Genomic DNA, 12,290 nt, shown 5'->3' with positions numbered 1-12,290 from the left:
GGTAAAAATCCCTTAACTTTAATTTAGCTTCTACTTTTATACATTTAATTACTTACAATTAAAAAAAATGCCTAATCTTTCACTAACCATCTTATTGTTCTCATGAATTCAAGAGGTAGCAAAGGTAACAAGTCTGTCCACACAGACTTGCTCTTTAGTGAGGGAGGAAAGCTAAAAACATACACACACACAAAAAATAAAATAAAAAAATAATAAAAAAGTACCTATGCCATTTCAAACATTCACATAAACGTTACAATGGTTTTTCCTTTAATAAAACAAGTACCTCTAAGCAAAGAATATTCATACGAAACTACTAGAAAAGTAAAGACAACCCCCTGCTCACTGAAAGAAATTCCCAGGGCATCCAGTCCCTGTTCAGTCATGGGTAAGGCAAAAGAGGTTTGCATGTTTTATGGGAGAAGCTGGCACGTGGTTATGTGTGCCAAGGACAAAGATCAAAACCAAAATGGGGAGGGATGGGAAGGGAGGCTTCGCCATTTGTTTAAATGAAGTACTGGGACTGGTGCAGCCCTGAGAGCTGCTCCTCACACCATCGCCAGCCCAGGGGGACAGGGCTGGGCTCCACCACTGCTGTGGCTTTCCCACAGGCTCTGGAGAGACTGCCAACCCCGTGAGATGGTCCACAGACACAGCTTCTGCACTTGAGAATGCTGTTATTTCACAGCTACTTAGGCCACTGGAAAGGTGTATTTTGTTTTTTTTTTTAATGGCAAGAAATACCCCTACTGAGTTTGGTTTTAAGAGAGGAGGTGAGTACAGTGACAGGAACACAGAAAGAGGCAGGGAGGGGGAGCCAGCAGAGGCTGAAAGTTCCCCAAGGTCCCCCTACCTGCTCCAGATAAACAATATGGCAATGAAGTTGATGTGTGCAAAAAGAGGCATTTCTTGCCAGGTCATCAAAATTTGAAGGGAGACTGGGACTAAATGCATCAGCTTGGCTGTGGACCTTTCTTTTTTTAAAAAAAGGAAAAAAAAGGAACTTTTTTTTTTAAATGTTAAAGCTACATTTGTTTAGGCCTCTCATGACTGAACAGAGTATGGGGAATTGCCCCTTTTTTGTTTTTTTTTTTCTTTTTTCTTGTTTTTTTAAAGCAGCAAGTCTACAGAAAGGTAAATCACTGCGGATGGGCTTGAAGCTCATTCTGGAGTCTTTGGCTTATGTGGGAGAGGTATGCATTCGCAGGTGGCTGATCAGATTGCGCTGCTGGGTGAATTTCCCACCACACAGTTGACATTCGTAAGGTTTTTCTCCTGAGTGGACACGCATATGCTCTGTTAGTCGGTACTGCCGGGTAAAGCGCATCCCACATTCCTCGCAAGCAAAGGGCTTGAGCCCCAAGTGGCTGCGCATGTGCCGTGTCATGGTGCCACGCTGTGTGAACATCTTGCCGCAGATGTTGCAAGGGAAGGGCCGTGTCAGCCAGTGAGTCTTCTCGTGCTGCCGCAGCGTGGCCGGATCCTTGTAGCTTTTCTCACACACTGAACACTTGAAGGGCCGGGACTCCGCAGCATAGGACTGATTGGGGTTGGACAAATCCTCAGCTTCATCCTTGCTGCCGTATGTGCCTTCCTCCTTGATGTAAAGGTCTTCCTCGGTGTGCGTTTCCACGTGGGCATTGAGCTGCTCAGAGCTCGGGAAGCCTTTGCCACAGGGGATGCAGACATACAGGTTGTCACCATAAGCCACTGGCTCAAACCCCTCCTGCCGGTAGACATAGTTGGCACTGGTATGGCCACCACTCTCGCTCTCACTCTGGCCACTGTCATCACTGTTCTCCTTACCGTTTTCTACCTCCTCCTTACACGGGTAGGGCAGGTCTGCCCCGTAGGCCCCAGCCAGATTCCTCTCCACAGACTTGGACAAGGGCCCCAGCAGGATACCATTGGGCAGCCCTTCACCCTCGTCCCTGTCTTTGCCCCCTTCCTTTCGGTCAAAGGCGTTGTCTTTCTTGATCCACTCCTTCTTGCGGGACGAGTGCCGGAGGCCCTTGCGCTGGCTGCTCTCTGTCAGCGAGTGGTGGCACTCCTCGCTCAGCTCCATCTCCATGGGGTCGCTGCTGTCCACCATGCTGTGGGGGGCTCCGACGCCAGGCTCGTCGAACGATGAGGCACTGTTGGCTGCAGGGGCTGAGGCAGATTGGGGAGAGCCGTGCTGGCTTTCACTGTGCTGCGTGTCATCGTGGGAGGCTGCGACAGGGAGCGAGGGGCTTTTTTTGGACAGGTCAAGGCCTAGTTCCTGGTCACCGGTGCTCCCGTTCGCGCTGCTGCTCCCACCACCGTTCTTGCTGGTTCCCCTGCTTAAGGAGTGACAGTTCTCTTGGTTGGAGCTGCTGATGAAGACCTCGTCATCCGAGAGCTTTCCCTTTGACAGCTCCTTTGAGTGCGAGCCCTTCAACCCCTCATTTGACCCTGAATAGCGAGCTTGGATGACTGAAGCAGTGGAAAGTCTCTGACTCCTGGCAGATCTCCCAACACCAAGGCCACCGGCCTTGCCAGCAAAGGACTTGCCGTTCCGCTTCAGCTTCTTTCTGCAGAGAGCTGCCAGGTCGTGCAGTTGGAGGTAGCTTGCTGCGGTGAGGAGAGCATTAAAGTTCTGTTCACCAGGCTGGTCAGTCGTTAAGAGCTTGCCAGTATAAATAAAGTCCAAGATCTGCCGGAACACGGTGGGGTTCACCATGTCCGTGTCTAAGTTTATCAGGTTGTCATGCAGGACAAGGGATTTGAAATACATGCTGCTGGCTGCCAGGATGTTCTTATGGGCACGAAACAGGGCATTTTCTACCACAATGATCACATCACAGAGGAAACCTTTGGCTCGTTGCTGGTTCAGCTGCAGTAGCAGTTGTTTGGCATGATTTGGCAGTTCCATCTCCACCTTCTCGTCCTCTCACCTTCACCTTACCACCTGAAAAACACGAGAATGAGAGGTGTGAGCTTGCTATCTCCACTAGAACAGGTTACATTTAATAGACTGGTTTAACACAGTGCAGGCTATGTTAGGCTTGACACTGACTAGGGAGATCTGAGTACATTGAGCCCTGCAAGCTGTGATCCTGCTGGGAATACAGAGAGAAATATTTCTCATGCTAAGACTTGATTCAAGGCTTTCAAAAATCAGATTTGTAATTATCTTTTTACAAACGCAATCGTCATTGGCTAGAATCACTATTCAAAAGATACCAGCATGAAAACAGTAGTTAGGTACAGAGGAAAGCTCTTCTCTCCTGACACAGACTTGAAGGGAGGGTGAGAAGTGAGAAAAAGAGGAAGAAAAGAGAAGCATCTACTTCACTGTCATTTGCATATCTGAGCATGTAAAATAATTAGCATAAACTGGAGCTTCCCAGCTTTAATGTATAGTTTGTTTCTTGGCTGTTACATGTTGAAATCTTGTAACACCCAGCTGCTCTGGGGTTGAGAAAATGACATGTAGCAACTAAATCCATTGAAGATGGAACTACCCACACTGAAGTGTGAATGGGAAGCCTCCTCAAGAGTATGAAAAGCTGCTTTAAAAACCACTCCCCTGGCTATGTCCATATCCCAATCCATTAACACATAGGGTTAGAATCAACCCTCAACTGGCTGAAATTCAGGATGCTGAGCTAGCTAAATGTCACCAAATGTCTTCATAAATCTGAAACATTTTTCTCAAGTTAATTTTGTTCTGTCTTTAATTTCGGAAGAATTTTGTTTGAAATAATAGAGTTAAGTAGCATATCTCAAGTCACAGTTTCTTTATCCTGAAATACTGTAAAGAGAGGAAAATTGTGGTTACCTGCATATAGTTAATGCATTTCACAAACAGCAGTCATGATGTATTTTAGTTTAGATGTTTATATTGGCCTTCCCAGTAGTATGGACTGCAGGAAACACCCACATTGAGATATGTCAGAACTAACTGTAGTTGCACATTAGGTAGATACTACAATCAAACCCAGAATTCAATCTGGGACTGCATTTGGGAATCCAAGATCAATTTTAATTTTTTTTCCTTGTTTTTTGGAGCGCTTTTTGGTGCGTGTGCGTTTGTTTGAAAGTGCCAACTACTACTTGCATTTATCCATTAAAGTTGTTTTAAAATAGTTTCTGAGGTTCAAAAGGAGGAATTAAATACCAAATTAACAACAACCACCATTTAGCCTTCTACTTCCTTTCTTAGTTCATCATATTATTGAAAGATTTCTCTTATTGAAGGAGAAGCAAGCCATAAATACAGAGAAATTAAGAGCTTAAGTTCTCTCTTAAAAACATCATCAGTTAATTTTTTTATTGTTTGTGTGTTCCATTACCACACTCTATCCCATCAGAGTTCAAATAATGAAGCATTAGACTGCATTATGTTCCCTCTGTGCCAAGTATAGGTACACGACAAAAAGAAATAAGGAGTGATGCAGTCAGTATAAAAAATTGCTTCCCTCAAATCCGATTCTTACTATGTGATGATAAATAGAAAGACTGCATTTGGTAGAAAGGTAGTAAATTTACATCATCCATTTCTGCATAACAGAGAAGTTTTGCTTTATGAACAAAGCTACCAAAAAGTTTAAAAATCAAATATTTCCTCCAGCATTGTTGCTTGACTACCCTGGTACTTTTCCTAACAGATGTGCCAAGCAGGTGCCTCCCTTCTTCCACAGGACACAGCTCTTTGCTTGTTTGCTGATCAGCCTGGTGCTTGCTTATGCTTTTGGTGGAATTTCTTGGTGGCTCTTCAGTGCAGCAGCACCTAATTTAGCATCCACACAGATCCCTCTGGCATCACCCTGACCCACAGCTAAAAAGGCAAAAAGGCTGCTCTACTTTCCCATTTGATTTTGTTTCAGCAGTGGATGGCGACCCAAGAAGACAGTGGATTCACTGCGGTGCCTTGGTGCACATGGACGTTGTTCCCAGAGCTTGATGGTTTTAGAAAGGGTGGCAGCCAAAAGGAGGAAGTACAGGCTTGCCATGGTGCTAGTTCCACCTGTAGTGTTTCTGTAATAGAAACTCACCCTGCAGAATCAGAAAAACGTGATAGGACAAGGGCTCCTGTCCTCCACTGAGCAGTGCTGAGCATTTAAAAACCAAGTTTTGATGTAATTAGTCACATCAGAGCTGCAGGATGGAGGATGCAGCGTGTCTGGTTCTAGTGAATTGCTTCCAGAATTGCTGATTAAGGGGAAGAAGCAGCAACACAGAGGCACAAAATACCCACTTTTATCTAGCCAGGCCAGTAAGAGCCCTTACTTCTGGATCACTGAGATACATCAACAGGGGAGGACAAAAACATGGCTTGCAACTTAACAGCATCTTGCTATATAAATGCATCCTGCATTTACAGCAAGATACAGCCTAGTACTACAGATAGCAAGAAACAGCCCAGTACTACAATTTCACTGCAAACATCATGGTGCTTTTCCATGCATGTAACACACAAAATCCTTGGGTATGATTTTTAAGTGTTCCATAAAGGACACATAAATATGGGAAAGGAAGGGAAACAGTACAGCCAATATTTTCTGCCTAAACAAAGTAGTAGTAGTAATAATAATAATATGATATTCTGAAGTTTAAGTAGGCTTATTCCCCATTGATATAGCACTTCAAGCAGAGGCCTAGAAATCACTGGATTCAAGCTGTCTAAGCCTTAAGGCTTAAAACAGCTATTAATGCAGAATATTTTTAGTGTTTTACTTTTGTTTTACTTTTTTTTTTCTTTCTGCCTTAAATGATATTGAAACCAAGTAATAAGCCAGCAGAGAAAGCCCTGGAAACAGAGTTAGAATTCTAATTCTGCTACTGACCTTCATGAGAAAGATAATGTTATTATTACTGAGTATGTTCTGCTGCATAAAAACTAGCATAGTACAAGTTGTTTAAATTACCTCTATTTATCTCACATGTCAAATTTTACAGGACTGTTCATGTTCAGTAGGACATATGTATAAGGTAGGCTATTACCTTCAGTAGATTTCAAAAGCAGTGGTCTGGTGTAAGCAGTATAACCCTGCCTATCAAATTTGAATTTATTAGCTGAAGTCTAACATGGATTTAACAACCCCAAAAAAATGAATGTAATGAATCAAGGCAGCAAAACCTTCAACCAAGCTTAGAGCATTGTGTTTAAAACGTCATCAGAATTACCCACCAAGGGCTTTGACCAGGACAGGAGTATGGCTCAGAGAACACTCCTTTGGCTGATGGTCCCTTTGTTGACAAAAGCATTATAGCAACCTGCCTTGTGTATCTTGTGCAGTCCTCAACAAAAATAAATCCAGTCCAGATAGTTCATAGAAGTGCCTACTTACAAACCCTTCTTTGACCATGATGTATTTCAGAGGTGGAGGAGGAAAGGTGTGTTGGAAAAATTGTTAGCAAAAGAGAAGCAGGCATTATTCCTTAACTTATGGCACTCCTAGAATCTCACTTCTAGCTGAAAGCATGGGACCTAGGACAACTGTGAGTTTAAATCCTGTTTAGAAGTTATTTGCACAAACAAATGGCAGGTGCAGCCTTAGAAAGGCCTTGCTATCCATTAGTTTGCAGGGAGTGTCTCTTAACAAACCGTAACATTTGAATAACATCACCACAACCCTCCAAAGCCCTGAAAAATCACAGTGGGTTTATACTTCTTGTATTTCAGTATCATTTTTAATAACCCTTCCTTTTCTGTTTTCTGGAAAGAAAAAAAAAACCAAAACACCAGAAAAAGTATACTCCCAGTTCACAGGAGCCCTGGTTCAGAAAAGGCTCAAGTGCGTTTCTAGTAAAAAACCCAACTCCCCAGACCTCAAGAATACATAAATGTCTCACTGGGGCCACAGTCTTTAAACATTGAATGTGGTGTGCAAAATTTCACCCCTTTGTATTTAAAAGAGGATTACAGAAGGCTCTGGACAAATAGCAGCACTGATGGTCTTTTCCCAGATTCAGCTTAGTTTTCTCACATTCAAGACACTTTTTTCAGAGCAGCGAACCTGCTCAAATACTCCCATGCTAGAAGGGAATGAAACAAGGCTAAGACTCTCCACTACCTCCACCATATCCATGACACTGAGACACGGCACATGCAAAGACATGAGAAGTACAGGGCACAAATCACAGAATACAGTAATGCTGCAAGCAGATGCCACACATCAAACAAAGCTTTGCAAGCTAAGAGCCGACAGCATCTTCACACCCAATATTGCCCCAGGAGCTGGGTAACTGCGAGCTTCTGTGCCCAGCCTAGGGCACACTCTGACCCCAGGGGCTCTGCACAACACACAGGCTGCTCCTGAAGCTGTGCTGCTCTCACTACACAGCAGGAAAAAACTTCATTTGCTCTCAATTTGCACAAAGACTCTGGACACCACAGAAAATGAAATTGCTAAACAGAGGAGAAGAGAAATCCCTTCACCTCTTTCAACAGTATAGAATCTACATATTCACTACAGGTTTGATTCTCTTTAGTATCACTAAATCTCTACCTAAAAGTAACTGCTGAATGAATGCTAAATGTGTTATCTTAGCAACCTCTGCCAGGAGATGCTCTTTGATTTCATCTGAATTATAGATCGCAGCACATGAATATTGTTTACCTTTTAAGAAGCAACACCAGTGAAGCAAAGAATCAATCATAAACAGATCTAAGGAATCACTCATTGCACGTAGAGGATTTGTGGCTGGATGAGAAGGCTAGACACCAAGCACCTGAACAGTGAGTTAACAGTACTGCAGATAAAAACCAACAAACAGATTAGATGTGATGTATCAAATTAGATGCTGTTAAAACATCAGCCTACTGTGCATGTTATAATAGACCCACGAAAAGACAGTGGCCTGCTTACTTATTTCTCCACCTTCCCAAGCAGTTGAGCTGCACTGAGCAGACACTGCAGCAGTGAGCAAGGAGAAGAACAAGACAAAATGAAATCCACTGTTTCCTACATAGCTCTCTCCCACCAATTTGGCATTAAAAATGCTGTATCCAGCTGCTACTGGAACTGAGTGAAACTGAAACAGATGACTTCTGCACTCTTCAGTTTCAGATGAACCAACTTCTTTTTGAGCACTTGATGACCCCACCGGGAAGAGACCTTTCCTGTTCCCCACTGGCTTATCTGATCTTCCTTTCCCCACATCCCAACAGAACAAGGACCCTCAGAGGTGTCAGTGTAGTGGATGGTTCACAGCCCCTAAACTGCCACCAGGAGTTGCACTTGGCAGGTCGTTAGCCCATGACTTTTAAAGATATTCATATTCTAGAACAGCAGAAGCATGGGGAGAAGTGCTGGAACTGTGTTAGTCCAAATTGTTCCCTATCCCCAGCCCCTTGGAGCAGTCAGATAGCAGAATTCAGAAGCTGATGCACAAACATGCATTTTCATCACTGGCAGTGGAGCAGCAAAAGCTCTGTGAAGAAGGCTCAAGCAGAAAACAGGATGCAGCACCCTTGTTTTTCTCACACAAATATTTAGCACTTTAAAATAGCTAAGACTAACATGTGAAGTTACTCAGGCAGAGGTCTGCAGAGCTGGGGGAGGAAGAGAAAACATGCAGGACAGATCAGGATGTGCAGCTGATTTTGCAGGTGTGGGCGTGGAAAAGAGAAGGAAAATGGAGGATGGAGGATCATTTTGCAGAGGATACCACATCAGCAAACTGAGAGTGGCCCTTGTTTAATTTGTTACATTCCAATTAGTGCCAGGCAGAACTGCCCTCCTGGCTCCCCAAGGCAGCTCTTGCAGGACTGCTGCAGAAACGGCACAGCTTTGCTTAAGGGCATGAGCACCTGTCTGGTACCTCTGTGCGGCAGCATTTGGATATTTGGGACATGGGCAATACCTGCTCAACTGCTACCAGCTCCTGGCCCAAAAAGGAGAGAAAAAAAGAATGAGATGATTTTCCAGTCCCTTCTCTCATGTTCTAGAACAACAAGGAGAGCCTGACATGGCTAGGCCCTTCTCTACTGCATGGCAAACTTCCTAGGGAAGGGGAATCTCCGTGGGTGAAAAGGGAAGGGGCTCTGTGTGCATGAAAGCACTAAAATCAGGAGAGCAAAGTGATTTCCAGTCAGTGCAAGGCTGCAGCAAAGCAGGAACACCTTGCTATACAAGCTGAAACTGTGAGCAGTAGAATGCAGATTTAACCACTTGGTTGCCGCTTACCATGCCAGGTACATTGGGCTAAAGGCACCTCCATCCAGTGCTGCCCGACGTGCCAGGTACATCCCATGATGTTCCATTGAAATCACAACAGGCCATCAATAGAACGTGGCTGCACGGATGCAGAATGGAGAACCAGCAGGGACGCTGTTAAATGCAATTAAAATACTGCAATCAAAATTGAAACGTACATTTTAATACAGCCACCTGCCTTAAATATGTAACTGCTAGAACAACCTCCCCTCCACCCATCTCCCACAGCTGGTGAACTGTGACAGAAGCAGAACAGGACTCTGCAAGTTTCTTACTGATGCTCCCTGGCCACTTACATTCATGACTCCCAATAGCACTGAGCTTCAGGGGGACCAGTTCACATGTATCCAAAACCAGCAGATCTCAGGATGTCTGCACCAGCTTCCTTCTGCCCAGAAATTCAGGCAATGAAATATCATCACCATGTAGAAATGCCTCTATGACAAGAACAGCCTGGTGCCAGAGCTTTTGGTCTCATTCCCAACACAATACAGGCAGCAGAAGAAACACTTCAAACCTGATCCGCTGTGTTGTCCCCATTTTCCTGTCCCACTTCCCAAGCCTTTGAAAATATCTTCTAGAGGTGTTATGGCATTGGACCAGGCTGGATACTTTGGTGCAAGGTGGGAGAAGACGACACTATATACCCTCTCCTATTTATAATGATGCTTCACTGATAATTTAATCTCCATTCTTGGAGACTGGAGATCAAGTTGATTCATGATGATCTGCAGCTTGTATGAGCATTGCAAAACTTAAGATCTGTAATTCCACCCTCCCCTGCCCAAAGGAAAAAGCAACATCATCTTTTCTATGTCAGGGAAAGGCACATAGCACAGCTACCCTAGGTTTGACAAGCTGGTTGTATCCTCTGCAGTGCATATCCTTCCCATGGAGTTCCTCTAATCAGCTCCAGCGGGATTATCATGGAGCAGTCTCAGGGTAGATGCTAAGAACAGGTCCCTTTCTACAAGTGGTGATGCTGCCCCAGTGAAAACAAACAAACAAAGCCCAAACCCACCAAAAACCAGTACAGAAATAAGCCTGCAGCCTGACAGGGATTTAACATGGGTTTTTAAACCCTCATGGTGAAGTGAAACATGTGCACAGCTTTTATCACATTGATGGCTGCATGTCTCCAGCTGTGTTTCTGGAGATAGAAATCTTACATTAAAAAAGTGAGAATACTATCAGCCTTTAAAAATACAAGGCCAAATGAAAAAGACCTATAATACTTAATGTTGAATGAGAGAGAGCATAAAGGAGGACACAGGCCTGAGAAATGGAATGGGTTGTCATGAAAAGGACAGAGTTTAAGAAGATAGTTCATTCTTCCTGAACATCTGCTGGGCTTAGGCCCAGGACAGTGCTCCCATCATTCCCACCTGAATACTTATCCCCACAACTCTGTAACCAAACCCCTTTCACACTAAAATAATAGATCTTTTGTATTCAGATCACCCTGTTTTGACTGCTGTAGGCTGAAGATTTTTAAATCTTGTCAATACAATGAAGAAGTGAAATGTAAGCAACTGTTTGCCTACTGACCTGGGCTGTGCTCAGCCAAGAGCATTTGCTGAACTAGTCTGAACAGACCACTGCCAGCATGAACAGGCCAACCCACACTTAACTACCACACTTGAAGCACCCTAGGCCAGAGCCCCAGGAATTTGGAGCTCTCCCCTCTCCAGAAGATCACACTTTGCACAGCATTAGAGCAAGCTGAACTCTGGCTGAATCTCCCAGCATCACAACTCTGCAAAACCCTCAGCAATACCAGAAATTCTCAGTTTAACAGAAGGTGAATGCTGCATAAAGGTATTTCCTCAACAGCAGCTCAAACATGAGGTTTTTCCCGCCCAGATTACATCAATTTGCTTCTCGCCACTGTGAAGCAAGAGCTCTTCTCTATAGTTGTATTCCCCTCTAGGGCAGAGTTTAGTAGAGAACTGCTTCAACCAAAGGTGTTTCCTACTGTTAGAACATCTCGCTGCAGTCAGAAATGAAGCTTCCTGCCAACTCCTAAACAGAGTGCTTGTATGTTATACATTTATTGTCACTGCTGACACATAGGAGACTAGGACTACCCAAACCTCTACTGGGAGGAGAAGGGGAAAGGCATGGACATTGCAGATCTTGTCAGCCAGAGTCTGGCATTAAAAATTCTTGCATATCCACAGAGCATAGCTGATCTCAGGAGCAGAGCAGGGGCACAAAACAAAGCTTCAGAAGCTCGTGACCACTGAGTAACCAGCAGTAGACTCTGGGCTCTTCTTCTCATCCTACAACTGAGCAAACTCAGTTGTAGTTGTACCTGCATTGCAAGTAGTAAAGGCAACTCCAATGTCCAATGCTAATCTCATTTAATTCATTTATTTACTCCCTATTGCATGAAAATAACAACATATTGAATGAAGTAGCTCAAAGGCCCCTTTGGTATGCAAAATTTCTGTTTCCCAGCCACCTCTGAGCCTGTGCAGAATTCTCCCTTTACAATGCAAGAATTTAGGACATTACTAAAGGATCGTTGTAATCTCCCAGTTAATCCTAGAGAGTGCCAGTCTTGGGCCCTGTCCTTCAGTAAGATAAGGCCACTTGGCAGGGGGTGCATGGGGTGCCAGCCTCATGCTGAGCATCACTCTGAGGGCAGGAGCACACCCAGCACTGTGCAGAAGGAGGAATGTCATGACCCTTTTCCAACCAAGACTGTCCTACAGGACACTCCCAGCTGCAGCACTGCTTTAGGGCTCTGAGTCACCACAGGTACAAGCTGATAGCAGGTTGTGAAATGCAGTAACACTGGAGCAAATGCATGACCCTTTCAACTGTCCCTGCAACTGGGGAGGGATCTCCAGGACAGGGATGAGGCAGGCAGCTGGAACTAGTGACTGTGACTCAGACTCCTTAGTTACACGATTTGTTAGAGCAAACAAAGCCTCAGAGTACAGGAAAAATGGGAACAGGTTTGATAAAGATCCTCCCAATCAGCCTGTTTATTTTCATTTCTGGTGTGGACTCAGCAAACGTTTCTGCAGAGAGAAGTAGTCTGCACAGGAGCATCTGCACACACAATACTGCTAATATCATGAGCTTGCAATAGTTAAC

General features: G+C 44.3%; 1 protein-coding gene across 1 annotated transcript in view; it reads right to left on the bottom strand.

Annotated features, from left to right (window-relative positions):
- Nucleotides 1-718: 718 nt before the first annotated feature.
- The window catches only part of HIC2 (HIC ZBTB transcriptional repressor 2), a 31,709-nt gene continuing 20,137 nt past the window's right edge, over nucleotides 719-12,290 (bottom strand). Inside the window, exons 2-3 of the mRNA XM_005421468.3 lie at nucleotides 9,156-9,299; nucleotides 719-2,929 (exon numbers count right to left, since the gene is read on the bottom strand). Coding sequence (XP_005421525.1) covers nucleotides 1,181-2,893 — 1,713 coding nt within the window. The 5' untranslated portion in view covers nucleotides 2,894-2,929; nucleotides 9,156-9,299 and the 3' untranslated portion in view covers nucleotides 719-1,180. The remainder of the gene's footprint in view (nucleotides 2,930-9,155; nucleotides 9,300-12,290) is intronic.

This window comes from Geospiza fortis, unplaced genomic scaffold (assembly GCF_000277835.1).
Source record: "Geospiza fortis unplaced genomic scaffold, GeoFor_1.0 scaffold408, whole genome shotgun sequence".
NCBI classification, from domain to species: domain Eukaryota; kingdom Metazoa; phylum Chordata; class Aves; order Passeriformes; family Thraupidae; genus Geospiza; species Geospiza fortis.
This window is presented reverse-complemented; position numbering and strand designations above follow the sequence as displayed.